Source organism: Peromyscus eremicus, chromosome 1 (genome assembly GCF_949786415.1).
Source record: "Peromyscus eremicus chromosome 1, PerEre_H2_v1, whole genome shotgun sequence".
NCBI lineage: Eukaryota > Metazoa > Chordata > Mammalia > Rodentia > Cricetidae > Peromyscus > Peromyscus eremicus.
In genome coordinates this window covers 162,950,045-162,970,791 of record NC_081416.1, presented here as the reverse complement: position 1 = coordinate 162,970,791, position 20,747 = coordinate 162,950,045, and the positions used below count along the sequence as shown (strand labels likewise).

At 53.6% G+C, this 20,747-nt stretch overlaps 1 protein-coding gene across 1 annotated transcript; it reads right to left on the bottom strand.

Annotated features, from left to right (window-relative positions):
• Positions 1 to 1,681: 1,681 nt before the first annotated feature.
• Positions 1,682 to 15,966, bottom strand: Syt3 (synaptotagmin 3). Its single transcript, XM_059253424.1, has 10 exons — positions 15,825 to 15,966; positions 14,654 to 14,819; positions 10,409 to 10,937; positions 8,406 to 8,781; positions 7,934 to 8,152; positions 5,962 to 6,082; positions 5,672 to 5,843; positions 5,447 to 5,579; positions 2,821 to 2,908; positions 1,682 to 2,146 (listed from the first exon to the last, which is right to left on the bottom strand). Exons 2-9 carry the CDS (start codon positions 14,802 to 14,804, stop codon positions 2,843 to 2,845), a joined length of 1,767 nt encoding a protein of 588 aa, XP_059109407.1. The 5' UTR covers positions 14,805 to 14,819; positions 15,825 to 15,966; the 3' UTR covers positions 1,682 to 2,146; positions 2,821 to 2,842.
• Positions 15,967 to 20,747: the final 4,781 nt, after the last annotated feature.

The window sequence follows — 20,747 nt, the reverse complement described above, 5'->3', positions numbered from 1 at the left end:
CCCAAGCCTGATGACCTGATGGGTTTGATTCCCTGAGACCCATATGGCGGAAGGAGACAATCAACTGCTGAAGTCTGTCCTCTGGCCCCCTCACACAGGCACCTGCACACATGTACATAAAACAATAAAGTTTTAAAAATAAACTGAGTCTCCAAGGGAGGAGTCGTGTCATGGTAGTACTCAAAAGATGGTCATGTCCTCAGCATTAGAACCAAGACCAGGGCCTTGGCAGATGCAGTTAAGGATCTCCAAGTAAGATCATCCTGGCTTTAGACTGGTCCCCACATCTAATAGCAGGTGTTCTTCTAACAGACAAGCAGAGAGGCTAAGGGTTAATAGTTCAGTAGGAGGGCTAGCTCAGCATGCAGGAGGCTCTGGGTTCCATTCCAGCTTCACAAAAACTGGGCATGGTGATGCATACCTGTCACCCCAGCACTTAGGAGGTAGAGGCTAAAGAATCAGGCACTCAAGGTTGTCCTGAGCTGTGTGAGATCCTGTCTCAAACAAAACAAACCCAGACGGAGGACAAAGGGCAGTGCTGTGAGGAGACAGCTGGACTGGAGTGGTGGATGCTCGCTATGCAAGGTGGGCTTGCCCACCTCCATCAGTTGCCACGGGACAAGCATGGGTTGGACTCTCCCTCAGCATCATGGGAGGAAGCAACCGAACACATCTTGACTTCTGACTTCTGGTCCTGGAAGATAGTTTCCCTGTGTGCTCAGTCCACCATTTTGAAGTCCCGGCTGTCAGACCAAGAGAGCAGCTGCTCCACAGATTCCCACAGTGGGAGAATTCATGGACGAGTGAGAGAAGGCAGTTGTGAATAAGGGGCAAATGGGGGGCCACGTCAGACATACGGAGCCCCCCCCCTCGATGTACAGTTCTTGCAGGAACATCCATCCATGGCCCCTCTGTTCCTGATAAAGAATTATAAATTTGAGATGCACTTGCCATAGGGACAAAAAAGGGCTGAGGTCTCCAGAGTGTCTGGACCAACGGTGGTGAAGGGAGGAGATAGGGAGTGTCCTACAGCACACTTACCAGACTTAAAGTCACATGACTTAAGGTGGCCATCCAGCCTAAGCAGGACCAATCGCAAACTCTTTCCCAAATATGAGGGTGCCTAAGAAGGCATGGTCCTCGTTTCATCTTCTCAGAAGTCATCTTCTCTCAGGTGGTTTGGTGGGTCCTGGGCGAGTCCTGTTAACGCCCCCCCCCCCTTCTTCCCCCCTCATGGAGGAGAACCCACATGACAAGAGGTCACTTTCCCAGAATGCTCTGCAACCCAGAGTTAGTTACAGCTAGATTTGGGCAGTTCTAGAATTCTCTAGAGGGACAAGATGATTGCATGTGGAGGCCCCTGTCCGAGGTACCTGCCTGCATGTCATTGCAGGATATCCGGTAGACAGCCTGCATGCAAGAGAGGAAGGCCACCTATTCAGTGCCTGACATTACCTGGGATGGAAGGTTCGTGAGAAGTGCACAGGAAATCTCTGTCACTTCATCTCTTATAGTTCAAAATTCTGTTTTGGACTTCATCTGAAAATATCATTTAGAGGCTAAGGCTCAAAGAAATCACTTAGTGGCCTAGCCACACACAGTCCCATGCTCCAGCACACCTCCTGGTCCCAGGGAGACAGAAGCCCAGGTGGAAGGACACCCACAGAGTGTGTTTATTTCTGGTGATGATAGCAGCAGCAGAGGGGGATCGGCCAGACGCAGGTGGGGGACACAAGGGGTGGACGCTGGAGGGTGTGTCTGCTCAGGGGACATCAAAGATTGGTCTGTTGACATTCACGGTGAGGTCACAGGCCAGAACAGCAAGACTTAGACAACAGCAAAGGGACAGACAGACAGTCAGACAGAGGGATGCGGGCAGGGGTCCCCAGACATGCACAACCCTTGCCTCTCGGGGGAACTCTGGGGAGAAGAGACAGACAATGGAGGCTGAGAACCTCCCACCCTGAAACAGGGAGGTGGACCTGCGGCCTCCTAGCCTCACACCTCCAGGATAAGGAGGGGCAGGCCCAGGCCGCCCCGCACCAGCAGCTCGGACATTATGGCTTCGAGGAGATGAGTTCACAGTCCGGGCAGGAAGGGATGGGGTCCTGAGGCTACCTGGTCTGATCCCAGGCCTAGACCAGACCTAGAAACAGGAGTGGAAGGGACAGAAGAGGCTGAGAGGTTAGGGAGTAACCACCGCAGCTGTACCAACTCCAAGGAGGGAGAGGTTAGAAGGCCGGCCTCCTCCCTCAGACCCAGAGTCCGGGCCCGGCCTCCTCCCTCAGACCCAGGGTCCAGGCCCAGCCTCCTCCCTCAGACCCAGAGTCCGGGCCGGCCTCCTCCCTCAGACCCAGAGTCCGGGCCCGGCCTCCTCCCTCAGACCCAGGGTCCAGGCCCAGCCTCCTCCCTCAGACCCAGAGTCCGGGCCCGGCCTCCTCCCTCAGACCCAGAGTCCAGGCCCGGCCTCCTCCCTCAGACCCAGGGTCCGGGCCCAGCCTCCTCCCTCAGACCCAGGGTCCAGGCCCAGCCTCCTCCCTCAGACCCAGGGTCCGGGCCCGGCCTCCTCCCTCAGACCCAGGGTCCGGGCCCGGCCTCCTCCCTCAGACCCAGGGTCCAGGCCCAGCCTCCTCCCTCAGACCCAGAGTCCAGGCCCAGCCTCCTCCCTCAGACCCAGGGTCCAGGCCCAGCCCTCCTCCCTCAGACCCAGGGTCCAGGCCCAGCCTCCTCCCTCAGACCCAGAGTCCAGGCCCAGCCCTCCTCCCTTAGACCCAGGGTCCAGGCCCGGCCTCCTCCCTCAGCCAGAGCTCAGAGGCACACCTGCCTTCTCTGGATCTTGCCCTCACTCTGAGTTCTCTTTCTCTGAGAGTCCTTTGCCGCCTTTCGTGAAGCTGGTTAGCGTCTTCTCCTGGAGTTGGGGATGAAAGAGAACAACCACCTTACCCAGCAGGAAGCTTCTGTCCCACTCCTTATCTACATGCTGTCTTCCTTAGTTCCCAGGGGATGTGGGAAGTGATATCACCATCATTCTACCAGTGTGGAAACTCAGGCACAAAAGATAAATCCCTAAAAATACAAGAAAAGCAAGGTTATGCAAAGGGGCTACAAGACAGGTGCGGGGCTCAGAAGGCTGAAACTTTGTCCTGGGGTACTGCGGAGCCACAGAGAGCTGACAAGCAGGCCATGGGCAGGGTAGTCTAGGTGGAGGCCATCAGTTTGTGGCCACACACAGCACTATGGGCTGAGTCTCAGGGGCTGCGCCTGCCACCAGCAAAGGGCACCCTGAGCCTTCTAACACTGGCAGTGTGGCTTCCTGGAAGTTTCCAGAGAAGTGGAGTGAGCAAGACCATTGGAAAAGTGAATACCCAGGAGTTCACAGCCTCTGTCCTCACAGTGGGGCATCTCTCAAGATCTCAGTCAACCCTGAGCTCTGGGCCTGGCTGTTCAACCTACTGGAAAAGGGGCTTGTGTGTGTGTGTTCGGAGAAAGGAACTGACTCAGGGTTAGGGTTAACCTTAGACTCAGCCTCACTCCACAGCCCAATCAGACCTGGAACTGACTCTGTACTCCAGGCTGGCTTGGAACCCAAGACGAACTCTTTGTCTTGTCTTCCCAAGGTGTGTCTTACAGATGTAAGCATGGCACCCAGTTTATACACTGATTCAGGGTAAATCTTTCCTTAGAATACCCAAGTAATGGAAAACTACCAAGAAACAAAATTAAAGCCCTGAAATCTACATCACTCTAAACATAATTTACCGTAGTTTTACTTTCTTGACTTCAATGAAAGCAAATTTGTCAATATTTTCAAATTGGACATCTTTGCAGAGAAAATGGTCACATTTGACAGTTTCTGTGGACCCACAGGTGAGTGTGAATGTGTGTTTGTGTTTGTGTGTGTGTGTGTGTGTGTGTGTGTGTGTGTGTATGTGTGGTGTATACATGTGTTGCTGCTGTGTGGTGGTGTATATGTGCATGACTTGTGTGTGCTGTATGTGTGATGTGTTTATGTGTGTGCATGTGCCCACACCTGTTACATGTCTGTGCACATAAATACAGGGGCCAGAGCAGGACGTGGGTCCTCTATAGGCTCTCTCTCCATCTCGCCTTGAGATGGGGCTCTCCCTGAAGCAGAAGCTCCCCACTTCAGCTAGGCTGGCTGGAAGTGAGCTCCAGGACCCGGCTGCCTCTGCCCTCAGCACTGTGGTTCCAGTCCTCATGCTTACAGAGCAAGGGCTCTTAGCCACTGCACCGTCTCCCCAGCCTCACTTTGTGTTTTGAGACAAAGTCTTTCACTGAGGCCTGGGGCTCATCAACTAGGCTGTGCCGGCTGGCCAGTGAGCCCCAGGCTCCTGTCTCTGCCTCCTCACCGCTGGGGTTTCGGCATGACTCCAGGCCCGACTTTTACCTGCATTCGGGGATTTAAACACAGTCCTCTCACACAGCAAGCGCTTTACTAACTGAACCGCCTCTCCAGCCCAAGAGACTACTTTAATCAGCTTCTGCAAGACTGAGAGGTGGTTGCACAGCTTCTAATACAAAAGCGGCCACTGGTGGGGATTGGAGAGGTGGCCTGAGGGTTAAGAGCGCGGGCTGCTCTTCCAGAGGACCTGAGTTCTGTTCCCAGCACCCACATGGCCGTTCACAACAGTAAGTCCTATTCCAGGGGATCTGATGCCCTCTTCCGGCTCCCACAAGCACCGCGCACACATGGTGTGCAGCTGTACAAGCAGGCAGAGCACTAATACACATAAAATACACTTTTAAAGACGTGGCCACTGCTGCCCAGTCTCCTCAGCCTGTGTCACCTTCCACTTTGCCCACATGAACCTCCTTGTAAGCCCCCCCCCCCCCAGTGCCCTCTATTCCACGAAGTTCTCCCAGGGCCTGTGCAGAAGGCCTCCTACCTCAGAAGACTCAGACCACAGCCCCTGGGCAAGACACGGACACACAGTGCTCTTTACAATAGACACTGCCCTGTGACATTTTGTTGTGTTGTGTTTGGGATTTATTGTTTTTATTGTGTGGTTTGTGTTTCTGCACATGGCAAGAAAGTGCTCTGTTGCCGAGCTACGCCCTCCCGCCTGATATTTTCTTATTCATTAAAAAATTGTTCTCACCCGCTACACCACCATCTACTAATATTCACACCTTGCTCTGAGGGAGAGAAAAAAAAAAGAGGTTTTATCACTCAGTTTCTTCCTCTATTTTGTGTTTGGCGTATGTGGGAAAGAAGAGCAGCTGGCCACTGCACAGCACTCAGAGAACTGAATCCTCACGGCAGCCCTCACCCGTCACTCTTAGTCACAGGCTGGTGTCCCCCGAAGGAAGCAGGAAGGAAGAGGTTGAGCAACTTGCCTCCAGCCCACGGGCAGTCAGACACGGGCAGTGGGGGGCCTCACTGAGCCCCCAGTGCCCATGCATGACAGCGGCAGCCTCAACTCACCTCCACTAGCTGGTGCCAGTGCTCCACAGGCTTGCGAGGGTTAGCCAGCATCTCTGCCCAGTGCTCTCTGCCATGTGGGTCCGCAGCCTCTGGACCCACGCGACACACACCGATCACCTCGTTGTGGCCGATGCTGGGGATTGGGGAAGTGATTACCGCAAAGGTCAGAGGAGGGAGCCGGCCACGTCCCACCCCAGCTTGCCCCGCCTCACTGGTGCCTCTCACCAGTCATAGTCCACCACTGCGATGCTGAGTCCCACACTCTCCACACTCTCAGGAGCCACGTCGAACACCAGGGCCTCATTATATGTGGGGTTCAGCGTGTTCTTCTTAATGGAGGTCTTCCGTTTCTTCAGACGTCGCCCCTCACTGATCAGAGAGGCCTTCACATAGGGGTCTGCGCAGAGAAGCCAGGAGACTGAGCAGAGGCCTCTGCCCTCAGGCCCAGGGGTCCGGGCCTGAGCCCTCTGGTCTCAGACCCTATCCTTCTTCCTCGGGCCTCAACCCGGACACACCTGAGAAACCAGTGAGGTCCATTGCTTTGAGGTTAGAGGCTTTGATGATGGTCACGGTGAGGCGCCCAGCCGTGGGGAGGTAGCAGAGTGAGAAGTTGAGCTCCCCAAGATCTGCCTTTTCCTGCAGTGGGGACAGAGGGCGGCCTGTGACTCTCTCTCCTCGCGGCTCTCTCCATCCTGACTCCTCTTTCACCCACTGTTAGGTTCCCATGCACTGAACAGTCTGACTCTGGGCCAAGGCCCCACAGCTTCCCTGCCACAGCTGTTCACTCCCATCAAAGCCTGTTTTGTTCTGTAGAGAAGAGGGCGGGACACAGAGACCAGGGAAAGGGGGAGAGGGAATTGACAAGAGAGAGACAGAAACTGAGAGACAGAGAGAGAGACAGACAGACAGACACTCAGACCGGCCAACCTGGGGGTGGTGGCAGGAGAGACAAAGACCAAAATAGAGAGGCAGTTGGAGACTGAGATAGAGACCTAGAGAGAAGAGGGGCAATCATGGCAGGTATAAGTCACCAGAGGACCAGGGCCCAGTGTCAGGGGACCACAGGGGCTGGTGAGACAAGATGACAGCGCTAAGGCTTTGAAGGGTCGGGGATGAAACCAAGCGGGGAGGGAAGGGTTTCACGGGCAGAAAGAAGAGCCTGGGCAAAAGCCTTGACAGCAGTGAGAGCCTGAGCAGGGCCTGAGTCAGTGTGGGTCAGAGGCTGGAGGCCCTGGGCACGGGTCCACGGTGCTCCGGCCACCGCTTCATTGCGAAGTGTCCTGAAAGGAGCAACTGGCCTCCCCAGAAGCTTCCTTCTGCTCTTCGGGTGTCTCCTGTGCTCTGCAGGAATCTTCCCGTCCTTGAGCAATACAGGCCAGGAGGCTCTGTGTGGGGCTCTGTCTTTTCTCCTTATGGCCTCCAGCTACCAACCCTGTCCCCTCTGACTGATCATCTGCTCCCAGCTTGGCACTTGGTTCTCTCTAGAGCTCTGTCCCCTTCTCCCTCCCCATTCTGGTGAGTGGAGGAGTGAAGCCCTCGGGTGATGATGGGTAAGAAGCAGGAGGTTGGGCCAGACACGGTGGAGGCAGAGTGAGGCCCTCCCTCATGTGAGGCACCTCAGCTGGCAGCAGGGTGAACGTGAGTTCCCAGGTCCTGGAGACGGGGCCTGAAGACAAGCAAGCTGACCATGGAGAGCTCCCTATGGAAGAGCTGCCAGCACCTGCTTCAACCACATCCCTGACAGCTGAGGACACTGGGTCTCAGAACTGCCCTTTTCCTCATAGGAGGATATTCTTCTCTCACCCCTCAGCCCCTAGCTTCCCCAAACTTGTAGGAATTGTGGCTAGGAATTGGGGTTGGGTGTGAGGTCTGAGGACCCAAGGGCCAGAACACTCAGCCAGGCCTGGGCATGGCATTGGGGCTGCAGAGGAGCGAACGGCCTCACAGCAGAAGTCATAAAATCAGGGGATCAGGGCTGTGGACTCTTGGATCTGATGCTGGGAAAAGTGGAAGGAACCCACTACATAAGATGTCAGAAGACCCAGGTGGCAGGATTCCCAAGGAACCCCAAAAAGACAGAAGGGAAGAATATGAAAGGGTTTGAAGAATTAAGACCCTCAGAGAGGGTCTGAGTACCTGGAAGTCTGGAAATGAACAAGAGGATGTTGGGATGAGTTGACATCTGGGCCAGAGGGCAGAAAGTCACAGGGATGCATTGAGAAGTCCTGAGATATTCAGGTGGGAATCTAGGCCCAGGGCCTGACAATAGTATTTCATAAAGTTGGGGAGGGCAGAGACATCCCCCCCAAGTCCCTCTACCATCTAGCTTCTGTGTCTGCAATATTCCCTGCAAAATAATGCCTATAACACTCAGGTTTGGAAGTGAGGAGGCAGTGAGTCCCAGGGTGAGGAGAGTGACAGCGGGGGGCCTGAGGGTACAGAGGGGAAGAGTCAGTGCAGGGGCCCACTGTGGATGCAGCCACTGACCGAGCCACCCTCCAGGATGTCCCTCCAGAGCGGGCGGTCCGGCGGCTGCTCAGCCAGTTCCAGCAGGTTGTCCAAAACCACCTGGCCAATGAGATCGTGCCGCGAGAAGCGGTCAAAGTCATAGACGCTGAAATGCAGCTTGCGCTGGGCCAGCTCAGCCAGGGGAACCGAGAACTGAAACGTCTCGTTGAAGACAGGGTTCAGCGTCTTCCTGTGCACCTGGGGATGGAGGCAGAGACAGGCAGGATGTACACTGGCCTTGTTCCTAGAATCATGTGCTCCATGTCTACCCCAAGCATCCTGTCCCAGCCTCCTCCCTCAGACCCAGGGGTCCAGGCCCTTACCCTCCTCCTGCAGACCCAGGGATCCTGACCTCAGCCCTCCTCCCTCAGACCCAGGGGTCCTCCCTAGCTCCCTTCCTCAAATCTGGTGGATCCCCCACACACTGTGAACCCTTCCTCCTTGCCCTGACCTTGGTCTGGAATTTCTTTTTGCGATCAGGCAGCAGGTAGATCTTGACATAGGGGTCTGAGAACCCATTGGAGTCCTTCGCTGGGAGGTCCAGGGCCTGCAGGATCCGCACCACAAGCTGGTCAGAACCATAGAGATACCGCAGGGCAAAACTGATGCGGCCACAGGGTGCCCCTGCCTCCCCAGAGCCCCCGCCGCCTCGCCGGCCACCAGGTCCGGTGCCCTGGTACAGCTCTGGCTTGATCTGACCGATGAGCTTGGCTTTCTCTTCACCGCCCGGCAAGGGTAAGGGCAGGGCGGGGGGTCGCTCCTCGCTGCTCGGGTCTGCTTGGGTGGTCAGAGTCTGCTGGGTGAGGGGCCGGGGCAGGGCTGGGTACCTGTGTGCCAGGAGGAGATGAAGGTGAGGTTCAGATCTGATTCCAGCTGATTCCCAGCCAAGGGTAATCCTGTCCTCAACTGGATAAGACACTTGTGCTTCCTGGGGCTCAGTTTCCCCATCTACAGCAGGGGGTTACCACATTTCTAAACTAGCTCCGGCCAGAGCTGAAGGTCATCAGGACTCCAGTTGGTGGCCAGAATGACTTCTTCATTCCGATACCCCACCCAGATCCTCAAAGTCACCTTCCGCTGACCTCCCACCTCCCTAGCCTGGCACTGCTCTCTGTCGCCATGGCTTGTTCTTAGCTGAACCTGTCCTCTGCCTGCCTGGGCTGCTGGCCTGCATTTCTCCCCGCCCCGTAGATGGCTCAAGAGTTGGCACCTTTCCCCCTTGGCTCACATCCCTTCTGTGGCTCTTCAGTGCCCTCAGGACACAGCCTTACACCTGCCACTTCTAGCCTTGAATGGGCTGGTGTCTGCAGCTTCACATCCCAGGCTTTGCCCGCGGAGAACTTGGTCTCTTCTGTTCCCGCTTTCTCCTGCCTGAAATGACTGCGTACACACCCACCTGCACATCTGTCTTAGCTCCCCGACCGTGTGAATGTCTGTCAAGGTACCTCCACCTCCAGGAAACTCTCAGCTTCCTCCAAGCATGGGCTGGGATCTCCTTGGGGCTCTTGGCAGTGCCCAGAGCTGCTTTCCTGTCTTCCTAGCTTGTACCCCTTGGACTGTCAGAGCCCTGAGGGTGGAGGCCTGGGCCACAGCATGCATCTCAGGCCCAGCTCCTACCAGACCCTAAGCTTACATGCACAGAATGAGGAAGAATGAGAATGGTCAGGTGAACACTGGGTCCAGGTTACTAATCACAGCTTACACTGAATGGGATCAATAATTGCCTACACCTCAGAAACGACACCCCCCTGTCCCCCAGAGACTGAACCTAGGGCTTTCTGTAAGCTAGGCCAGAGCTCTTCTGCAGAACCACACCATTGCACCTCACTGAGGGATCACTCAGCCACACCCCAACTCCTTTACTGGGGAATTCTAGGCAGGTGCTCTCCCACTGAGATACATCCTAGCTTTCATTTTTCTTTTTTTAATTTTAAAACTAGGTTTCGCCGGGCAGTGGTGGCGCATGTCTTTAGTCCCAGCACACGGGAGGCAGAGCCAGGTGGATCTCTGTGAGTTTGAGGCCAGCCTGGGCTACAGAGTGAGATCCAGGACAGGCACCAAAACTACACAGAGAAACCTTGTCTCGAAAAAACAAAAACAAAAACAAAACAAAACAAAACAAAACAGGTTTCGCTAAGTGCCCAGGCTAACCTCAAATTTTAGATCCTTCTGTCTCAGCCCATGAAATGGCTGGGATAACACGTAGCTAGCTTCTAAACCTGGATTCTTGTCTCCAGGCTGCTTCTGTATCTGGGCCCAGGAATCCAAGGCCAGGCCTGCTCCTTTCCTCTTAGTCCAGGAGTCTAGACCTCAGTCGCATCCTCCCTAGGACTCAGGAGTCAATACCCCACTACCTGTCCTGACCCTGATCTCAGGAGAGCCAAGGATACGAACAAGACAGAGAAGAGAAGCAAAGTCTCACGCTGAAGGCCCCAGCCCAACACCATTTCTCACCTGGTGGTAGGTGCGAGACTTGTGACCTGCTGATGAGACTGGGCACTGGGCAAGCCCCCACCACTGGGAGGCAGCAGGAGCAGCCCAGAGCCCGTCCCACCCTCAGAAGGCAGCTCTGGGGATGTCTGGCTTGGTTTGACCCCAGCGGCTACCACAGAGGCCACAGCAGCCTCTGGATATGAGTCCATGTCCAGGTAGGAAGGTTCTGGAGGCTCGGCACCCCCGAGACCACCTGGCTCCAGCAGCTCGGCAAAGGGTGGGTGGTGGGCTGTGTGTGCATGATGGTGTGGGCCACCCAGCAGGGGATGGCCACCTAGGCTGGCTCCCAGGTGGTGCCCACCACCTCCTACTAGGCCTGCCAGCCCAACCCCAGGGGCTAGGTCTTTGCGCAGGGGGCCACCACCCACTGCTGAGCCCCCTTTGTCCCTCCAGGGCACCCAGCACAACTTCCAGGACACGAAGAGAGAGACACCCAAGAGGACGATGCCACAGAACGTCACGATGACTGACAGCAGGCTCACAGAAATGTCTGGAAAGAGTGAAGAGAGAGGTCAGGGGTCATGAGGGGTCAGTGCTGTCCCAAGAATATCTGGCATGTACTATCCTGAGTATCTTCCCAGTGTGACTGAGTTTGAACTCTATGCTTCATCTGTGGTCACACAGCTATACAGTGGTTGCTTTACAGAGGCATTCTGTAAAATTCTGTAGGCAGCAGGTGACAGATTGGAGATGAAAATCCCAGAGACTGTCTCCAGGGTTTGTTCTCTCCACCAATAGCTCATGTTGCTTCTCTGCATAGCAAACTTCTGAAGGACAAGACCCCAAAAAGTTTGGAGACCATCTAGGAAAAACTTTGCTGTCTGTCCCTGGAAATGAGTCGACGCTGCCCTTTGCTGCAGTGGACAGTAATGAAGGCAAACGACAGAGTACAACAGCAATATTTGTTGAGATGTGACAATAGAACTGACACCCCAGGGCACCCTGGGAGACCGACGACATAATCAGTCCAGTTTTGACAACAGGAAGTGGAGGTCCAGACAGGATGTGATCCATGGGGACTGGGGAGATACTCAGTGAGTGAAGTCCTTGCTGCACAAGTGTGACAGCTGAGTTTGATTCCCAGTGCCTGCCCAGAAAGGCCGGGCAGGGTGGCATGTGCTTGTGATCCCAGCACGGGGGAGGCAGGGTAAGGTGCATCTTTAGGAGCTTGCTGGCCAGTCAGCCTAGCCTGCTTGGTGAATGAGTGAGTCTGTTTCAAAAGACAAGGTGGACAGTGCCTGAGAAATAACATCTGTGATTGACCTCTGGCCTACTGTGCAAGTGGGCACACACACATACACACACACATACACACACACACACACACACACACACACACACACACACACATGCCATACTTCAAAACCTATGTTCTTACTATCACATCTCAGTACTGCTTGATGAACAGCGGCCCTAGAGAGACTTCCTTATTCAAATAATCAGTCTCATGACTGCTGTCACATGATATACACACTAATTGATACCTTCTGAATGCCCTTAACACGCTGCCATGTTTTGCTGAGAAAGCCCAGCATGGCCCATTTCTTACAGCCAATGTTTTGTGGCACTCTCAGTAATTAGTACTAGGAGTGAGGTTTTGTGGATCCTTTAGTAATTGATACCAGGAGTGGGGTTTCAGGGATGTAACTCTCCAGGCTGTGAGGATTTATTTTGGAGGTGACTCCTGGGGTTGGAGGTAGAATAAGGACGAGACTTTGCTCTATCTATATGGAGAACCATGGTGGGTGGGGGCAGGTAGCTCAGCCATTGCCACCTGGATTAAATTAAATTAAAAACAGTAATTGCTGTGTTTAAGGAACACTCCAGAAAAAGGAAACACCTCCTAGTTCTAGATCACTTGGCGAAGCAAAAGCAGGGTGTAACATTAATCCTCATGCTACTGTGTAACCTACATGTGATATATTCCATCTCCCAGCCGAGAAGACCGAGGCTGTGAGAAAGAGGGGAGTCTCAGGAACATGTGCCAGGCATTGGTGTCCTGCCACCTCCCTTAGGGTGCTCCTGTCCAAGTGGTCACCCCACCCCACTGAGAGTCCTAAATACTACTGGAAACCAGAGTCCAGGATTTTAGCAACTTTTGTACATGGAAGGCATCAGGCCATCAGGGTCATAGAGGAAACTAGCCAGATGCTTCTAACATTGCCAGTACAGGATCCTCATCCCAGAGAACTCTGGATCCTTCAGGCCTCTCCAGCTCCCCATGCCTGTCTGCTCAGCACAGGGAGTGGAAGGCCAAGGCAGCTATGTACCTAGAACAGACAACACACTCTGCCCAAGCCTGATCAGCCCCTAGAGAGCTCTAAACTCTTGAGATGTCCTCCTTGCTGTCTTGAGCCATGCTGGGCAGTTGATGGCAGTGCTAAATTATGTTGGGAGCTATGGGCCGTCAGCTCACACTCTGGAAAGGCTAAAGATGAAGGGTTGCTGGCCACACAGACAGCCCACCACATCTACCTGGGATGGTGGCTCTTCACTGTCAAGTTGGCTAGGTTTAGAATCACCTAGGAGCTAGGTGTGGGTGGCCCATGTCTGTCATCTCAGCACCTAGGGGGCTGAGATAGGAGGATTGCTCTGAGTTTAAGGCCAGCCTGGGCTACATAGTGAGTTCCAGGCCAGTCTGGGTTACAGAGTGAGACGCTCTATCAACATGCAGAACAACAAGGTGCTGGGGAGGTGACTCAGTCAGCGAAGTGTCTGTCCTACAGGCACAAGGGCCTCAGTTCGCTCTCCAGAGCCCATGTAACACCAGCCAGGCATGGTGGTGCACACCTGTCATCCCAGCGCCCACAGACACAGACACGCAGATCTCTGGGGCTCACTGGCCACTCAGCCTAGCCTGCTCGGTGAGTTCAAGGCTGATGAGAGACGCTGTCTCAAAAAATTAAAAGGTATGTTTCAGCAGTTAAGAACACTTGCTAATCTTGCAGAAGACCTGGGTTTAATTCCTAGTACCAACATGGTACTCACGACCATCTGTAACTCCAGTTTCAGGGGATCTGACAGGCTCTTTTGGCCTCTGTGGGCACCAGTAGGTGTGTGGTGCACAGACATACATGCAAGTAAAGTATATAGACACATAAAATAGAAATTAAAAAAGTGGAAGGCTCCTAAAGAGTTCTCTGACTTCCAAATGCACTCGTGTACATGTACGATCACACACACACACACACACACACACACACACACACACACACACACCAGCAGCAAAAGCCTAAGAGCCTGAAGCACACCTCTGCATATGTGAGGGCATTTCCAGAGAGGATTCTTGGAGGGGGAAGACCCACCCTAACGTAGCCAGCACTGGCTTGTGGGCTAGAGGTCCAAATGCAATAAAAGAAAAAACTAGCACCAGCATCCCCGGGATCCTCTGCTTCCTGCCAGCCATGATGCCCGTGCTGTGCCCCACTGCCTTCTCCACTCGGTGGAGTTACACCTCCAAACCCATGAGCTAAGCAAATCTTTCCTTCTTCGTTTCCACCAGGAAGTTGGCCACAGCGACGCAAAAATTAATGAATATATCACATGACCAAACAAACTCAAACAAAACCCCTAAGTACTAAGGTTTTGGGGAGCTTCTCTGGTGGGTAATGTGTCACATACAATGGGAGAATTAAAAGTGACCTGTGACCTCAAAGGGAGGGAACACTGGACAGTCATTCCTGATGTCTCCTGAACTCTGCACCCCTCCCCGCCCCCTCACCAGCCCCCCTGCTTTTGGCTGGTTTAGTCTGTAGCTTTTGGGCATGATTAATTCTCTCAGAGCTGGGTATGGTGGTTCACATCTGGAATCCCAGCACCTGGGAGACTGAGGCAGGAGGACTGTTTGAAGTTTAAGACCAACCTGGACTCCATAAGGCCCTATCTGATATCATCTCAACCCTCTCCTCACCTAAAAAAACAGAGGGAAATAAAAAGATTCATGATTTCTGAAGGAGATATTTGGTGGCCATAGTTAGGAAGGAGGAAGTCTCCAACTCCAAGGTCAGGAGTTAGATGGACCAAACACACAGCTATTTCTCCCAGTTCAGTGGTTTAGACAAAGCAGCATCAGCAGGCAAGACTCTCGGTGGGGCTATCCATAGGCCATGGAAAGTTGAACAGCCCCTGCTCTGACCTTCCCAGAGTCTTTGCTGCTGTGGAGCTCGGTAGAAAGCAGTGGCCGGTTGGGACAGCTGGGGTTCTGACCTGCATCCGGACCCCGGGGATAGCCTCTGATTCGCAGTTCGTTGAACTCCTGGCACCTGTCGTTGGTATCAGCATCTCGGATCCGGGCACAGAGGTCTGAGACCAGGATGAGGGCCCGCCGACAGAGGTCATCTTCATAGTCCCCAGACATAATGGCCACGTGGTCCTACACTTAAGAGTGGGGTGGGAGAGGTGCAGATGGGGGCAGGAACAGTCGCAGGGATAAGGAAAGAAAGCTATTGGGAGAAGGACCGGTAAAGGGCAGAGGTCAGACGGGGGCAGCTCAGGGCCAGGATTAGAGGATGAAAACGACACATAGGTGCTAAGGACACTTCTTGGGATCATCATCCAATGAGAAGCATCAAGGAGCAAACAGATCAACAGAGCCTCAGCAAAAGGTGGGTACTGTCAGACTAAAGGAACATGCCCCCGGGGACCACAAGGAAGGAAGTCAGGGCAGGCACTCTGACCCAAAGTGGAAGGTGGAGGCAGCCATCCACAGTGGACAGCTTGGCTGGGGCAGGTAAAAGCACTGGGGGCAGGTGGAACAGCTTTGGTGGGAGGCTCAGGGTGGGAAGCTGCTGGAGGGTTGGAGGAAAGAGAAAGAGTGAGAGAAACGGGGGGGGGGGGGCAGAAACCTCAACTTGAGGGAAGGGAAGATAAGAGAGAGGGCTAAGTGAATGAAGTCCAGTAGCCAGGGAATGATGCACACAGAACGTGGAGCACGTTCAGGTTGGGAATGGCATGTACTTCATTATATCCAAGACATGGTGCAGAGAGGGAGGGGGGGGGAGAGAGAGAGAGAGAGAGAGAGAGAGAGAGAGAGAGAGAGAGCGAGCAGGAGTGTGGGCAGAAATACCTTCCAAAGAGAGACAGGTAGCTCAGAAGAGAGAGAAGATGCTGGATCCCTGGTCCAACTGCCAGACAATGGCTGGAGACCTCAGACACAAGGCGAGAGAAGAGAGTTGGGCGCATAGACAGACAGACACATGGTCAGAAAAAAGAGAACAGGATCGAGAGATGGAGGTGGGAGAGGAGAGAAGACAACAAGGTTTGGGGCTAGACATCAGACATGGGAAAGGGGGCCCGGAAGGAAAGACCAAGAGCCAGACAGAGTCAGGTGAAGGGGGGCTGCTGAGGAAGACTCCCATTCGGCCAGGGTCAGACTCACCTGTGCTTAACCCTGCCTTGTCCTGGGTGGCAGCCGAGGTGGCGGAGGGCGGTAGCCCATGGGGGTTGCAGGGTGGACGAGTCTAGCCGCTGCGGACCGGTCCCCACGCTTGCCAGGTGGAAAGAAGGGTGTCTAATCTGGGGACCCAAGCCAGGAAGAGAAAAAAATCAGCCCAAGCTTTGCATCTTGCCCTACTTGAAGTAGCTGCGCGACCCCAGGTGACCCCAGAGAGGTCCAGCCGCCCCCTCCCACCTCCTGGCCCCCAGTAGCGTGTTAAACGCCTAGGGACTACAACTCCCATTAGGTCTTGCTGCTAGTGCTACTGCGGCTTCATCGCACCGGAGCTGCATGGGCTGCTGGGAGTTGAAGTCTTTAATGTATCTCTGGGCTGCAGAAGATGAGTTTTTTTTTTTTGTTTTTTGTTTTTTTTTTTTTTTTTTTGAGAGGAGGGTGTTGGAAGGGTTAAAATGTCAGAGTCCCGAGACGCTGCAGGAGAGGTGAACGGGGTCCAGGACCTCGAGGGGTCACGTGGCTCTAATCCTTAGGGGCCATGGGATGGGTCACTGATCCCAAGGCCATGGGGATGGGTGGGCGAGGGGTGGAGTGCACCCAGGTATTTGGGTTCAGGATCACCTTTTTTCCAGGGCCACGTGCCCCTCCCCCGGGGCGTCCAGCTGGCACTGCAGACTCCAACTCCCCAGTCCCAGATGCGCCCCTTTTTGCACCGACCTCTTCGGGGCCGCCCCCTTGGGATGAGGCTAGGGCGGGGGCGGGGGAGGGGGAGGGGCGGACTCACCGGAGCCGCGGTTGCTGCAGCCCAGCGCGCGCGCCCGCCCGCCGCGGTGCCGCCTGGCTCCTCCCCGCCCCTGTCGCAGCTCCTCGGCTCCTCCCCCCGCCGCTCTCCCCCTCCCTGCCAACCCAAAAGCCAAAATCGCTATGCCCGCGGTGTGCACCTCCCTGGACTCTGGCTGCACGGTTCCACCCAATTCGAGGCCACCTGAGGGACCCAGAAGGCTAGGACTCACAAGTCCCAGGCCACAAATACTCCGTCCTCCAGAGAACAGGGCATCAGGGTTTGCAGCTGAGCAGGCAAGAAGGAAAAGCTGGCCACAGGAGGTCTCAGGTCTGAAGTAGAGTCACAGGCACTAGATTCGAATCCTGCCCTAGTTCCCTTGAGACTTGAAGCATCCCAAATCCTGATGTCCAGCAAAATACAATGGAATTACCTCCTCAGGGATGTAGTCTGAGAAACCAGAAAATGTGCATCAAGCCCTGGCACCAGGTAGGTGCTAACAACTACTTATGGGCAGGAAGCATCGGGTTTTGCAATGTTAACAGCAGCTAATGATAATCGCTGCTCACCATTACCAATGTAATGAGTTAAGAGCTTTGAAGACATCTTCTCGTGGAATCCTCACTTTGGCATAGGGATGAGTGCAATCATGTTATTCCCATTTCACAGAACAACTGAGGCCAATGGAGATTCAATCCCTCGGATGGGGTCCTGATCTACAGACGGCTGGCTTGGAGGTCTCACCCATTGCTATTGTCCTCCTTTCCCCCCAACCAGTTACACAAAATAAACACAGCCTCCAACGGAAAGACCGACTGCTGCCAGGCCTGAGGGCAGAGGTCTCTCATCCCAGTCACTCTGGATGGTGAGGGAGGAGAACAAGTTTTAGGCCAGCCTGGGCTATGAATGAGTTCAAGGCCAGTCTCTGTAGATTAGTGAGACCCTGTCTCAAAATAAAAAGAGGGCTGGGTGTGTAGCTCAGCAGTACAGCAACTGCCTAGAATCCTCCAGTGAGGACCTGGGGACGTTGCTCAGAAGTAAAGCCCCTACCTAGAATCCTGTCCTGTGAGCAGCTGGGGGTGTTGCTCAAGAGTAGAGCCCTTGTTTAGTAGAATCTCCCAGTGAGGAGCTTGGACTATAGCCCAGTGGAAGAGTGTTTGCTTAGTATGTCTGAGACCTTGGGTTCAATGTAACCCTTCTAACTAGATTGCCTGCCTCCATTGTAACCTATGCATGCATTCAGCAGTCATCAGAAGCCTCCAAAAACATTCCTGGCTCCATCCAGGGCCCCATGCTTATGTTTCTAGCATCCGCTTACAGTCTGAGCAGGCATGCATGGGTGTCTGCCCACCAAAGGTGTGACTGGCCTTAGTGGCTAGTCTCACAAGCAACCCATCCCAGCCATGCAGCTCAGCCTGACCAGGGTTCAGGAGAAATCCATCCTGTGGGGAGACACAGGCGGTGACATACACACTCTGAAATGTGCACACAGATGGGCTTGCTAGCTTCGCATGACACATTTCCAAAGAAACACTGTGAGTCTTCCGAGGCAGCTGCAGCAAGAACTAGCCTTCTGTGCAACTCGGGAAAACGCATTTGTGTTCAAACGCCAGCTCAGCACAGGACACAACCCTGGGTGGGTTTATTTCTAACTGCCTTAGTTTCCCTCTTTATAAATGAGGAAGATTTTTTAAATTAAAAACACTTTTTGGATACCAGGTTTTACTATGGAGCCCAGACCAGATGAGAACTAGCAATCCTGTTGCCTCAGCTGAGTGCTAGAATTACTAGCCTGTGTTCCTACACCCCCACCCCAAAGATGATAATTGGTTCACGTGTGTGCATGTATGTGTGTGAATGCATGCACATGTATGTGCAGATGTCAGGGTGCCATCAATCTTTTTATATTCTTGGTTGTGAGCTTAACCTTTAATGGAGGAGCCACCTCTCCAGCCCCTATCTTGTTTTCTGGGATAGGGACTCACCAAGTAGGCTAGGCTGGCCGGCCTGTGAGTCCCACGGATCCACCTGCTTCTACCACCCAGAGCTGAGATTAAAGGTGGGCGCAACCACAGCTGGACTTGTTAATGAGGGTTCTGGGGCTCAAATGTAACACATTTGCACAGGAAGCACTTTACTAACAGTTTTATTCCAGCCCTGATGATTACAAAATCAGATACTACATCATTTTGAAGATTAAATTAATTTATCCTGAGTCCTGCCTGCCTAGTTACCCAGTGAGGGCAGGGGATGTAGCTCAGTAGCAGAGTACCTGTCTAGTAACCCTCAGGTAAGGGGCTGAGGGTGTGCTCGGTGGTAGTGCTCCTGCCTAGAACTCCCCGGTGAGGGGCTGGGGCTCAGTGGTAGAGCTGAGATGCTTTCACGGTTAGTATTTAGTGTTGTCTAACTAGTGGTTACACTTGTTGGTTTAATCCTTAGCTGCATTTGACAAGTGAGAAAATGGAGGGTCCTAGAAGGTAAGTACCAGACCCACCCTCACACAGACGGGAAGTGGCTGGGTTAATCTCAAAGTTACTTGGGGTCTCCATCTGGAGCCTTGATTTTATACGCATCTGGGATATTAGAGGACCTTGGGTGTTACTGCCACTGGGTGTGAGGAATGGGAACCAGGAAATAGAGAGTGAGCTGGCCACCTTCATCCTACTCGACTTAGTAGAAAAGTAAGTAATACAGTTCATCAGTTCATCAGTTCTTTCCAGGAAGACAAGCCGGCTTAGTGGGTGACGGTGCTGGCCACCAAGCCTGATGTTCTGAGTTTGATCTGACATCCCCAAGTTATCCTCTGGTCTACACATGCATGCCATGGCATGCACGTGTCCACACGCACAAAAGATACCATGAGTGAACTATTTTTTAAAAATTTGAAAAAGCTAACATTGAGAGCACTGGCCGGGGAGACAGCTGAGAGCCTCCTTGGGACTGTGAAGAGAAGTCCAGGGTGTCGAGTGCTGAGAAAGACATCAAGGAAGGCTTCTGGACACACGAGCTGACCTCAGAGGAGTGGTGGGGTCTGAGCAGGAACAGGTGGAGGGAGGAGGGTGTGCTGGTTGGAATGAGAACGGTCTCCACAGCTCGTATGTTTGAATGCTTCGTTCCCCGTCAGAGAAACTGTTTGAGAAGGATGGGAAGTGGCCTTGCTGGAGTAGGCGTGGCCTCACTGGATGCAGTGTGCCACTGAGGGTGGGCTGTAAGCTTTCAGAAGCCCACAGCAGGCTCAGTCTCCTTCTCTCTGCCTGCGACTTGTGGATAAGATGTGAGTCCGCAGCCACTCCCCCAGCCATGCCCACCTGACTGCTGCCGTGCTCCCACCATGATGGTGCTTCCCCATCACAACAGAACTAAGCACCTAAGACAGAGGGGATGCTTGGGGGAGGGAGAGCCTGAGTGAGGCCTGGGCACGAGGAGGCTGGGCCCAGTGAGGATGCCATCAGGCTGCCCTTTCACTCTCTGATGTCCTCACTGTCTTGGACAGTGCCGGACACATTGCAGACACTCACCAAACTGAATGAATAAATGAATGAATGAAGGTAAATAAAGGAACGAGTGGGCGGATGGATGGATGGTGACTGGTGCCATGGTTTGAGTGAGAATTGTCCTCATTAGTGTCACGTGTCTGAACACTTGGTCCTAGCTGGTGGTGCTCTGCTTAGGGAGGTTGCAGGATCTTTTGGAGGCAGAGCCTTGCTGTAGGAAGTGATTACTCACTCGAGCTGGGCTTTGAGTGTTCAAGGTCTCATCCCACTTCCAGTTCCCTCTTTCTGCTTCCTCTTTGTGGTTGAAGATGTGATCTCTCAGCTTCCTGCTCTGGCTGTCTTCTGTCATGTCTCCTCAGCCGTTATGGACTCCCCCTCCAGAACCAAAAGCTCAAATAAATTTTTCTCTAAGTTGCCTTTGGTCATGGTGTTTTATCACAACATTAGAAAAGTAGCTAATACAGATGGAGGAGTGGAGAGAGGGATGATATTTGGATGGAGGAAGGTCTGATGGATGACTGAAAGGTTGAACACTAGAGTGATGGATGGATGATGGTGTTTATGGTTGGACATTTGAAGAATAAATGATAGGGTAGTGGGTGAACAAATGAACAAGTTTGCACAAATCCCTTCACT

Excerpts from the sequence above, each read along its gene's own strand:
- Syt3 (XM_059253424.1), bottom strand. The coding sequence starts at position 14,804 with ATGTCTGGGGACTATGAAGATGACCTCTGTCGGCGGGCCCTCATCCTG. Across the intron at positions 5,580-5,671 it reads GCAGTGGTGGACTATGACTG|CATCGGCCACAACGAGGTGA; the intron begins GTGAGAGGCACC and ends CCCAATCCCCAG. Across the intron at positions 2,909-5,446 it reads ACTGGCACCAGCTAGTGGAG|GAGAAGACGCTAACCAGCTT; the intron begins GTGAGTTGAGGC and ends CCCCAACTCCAG.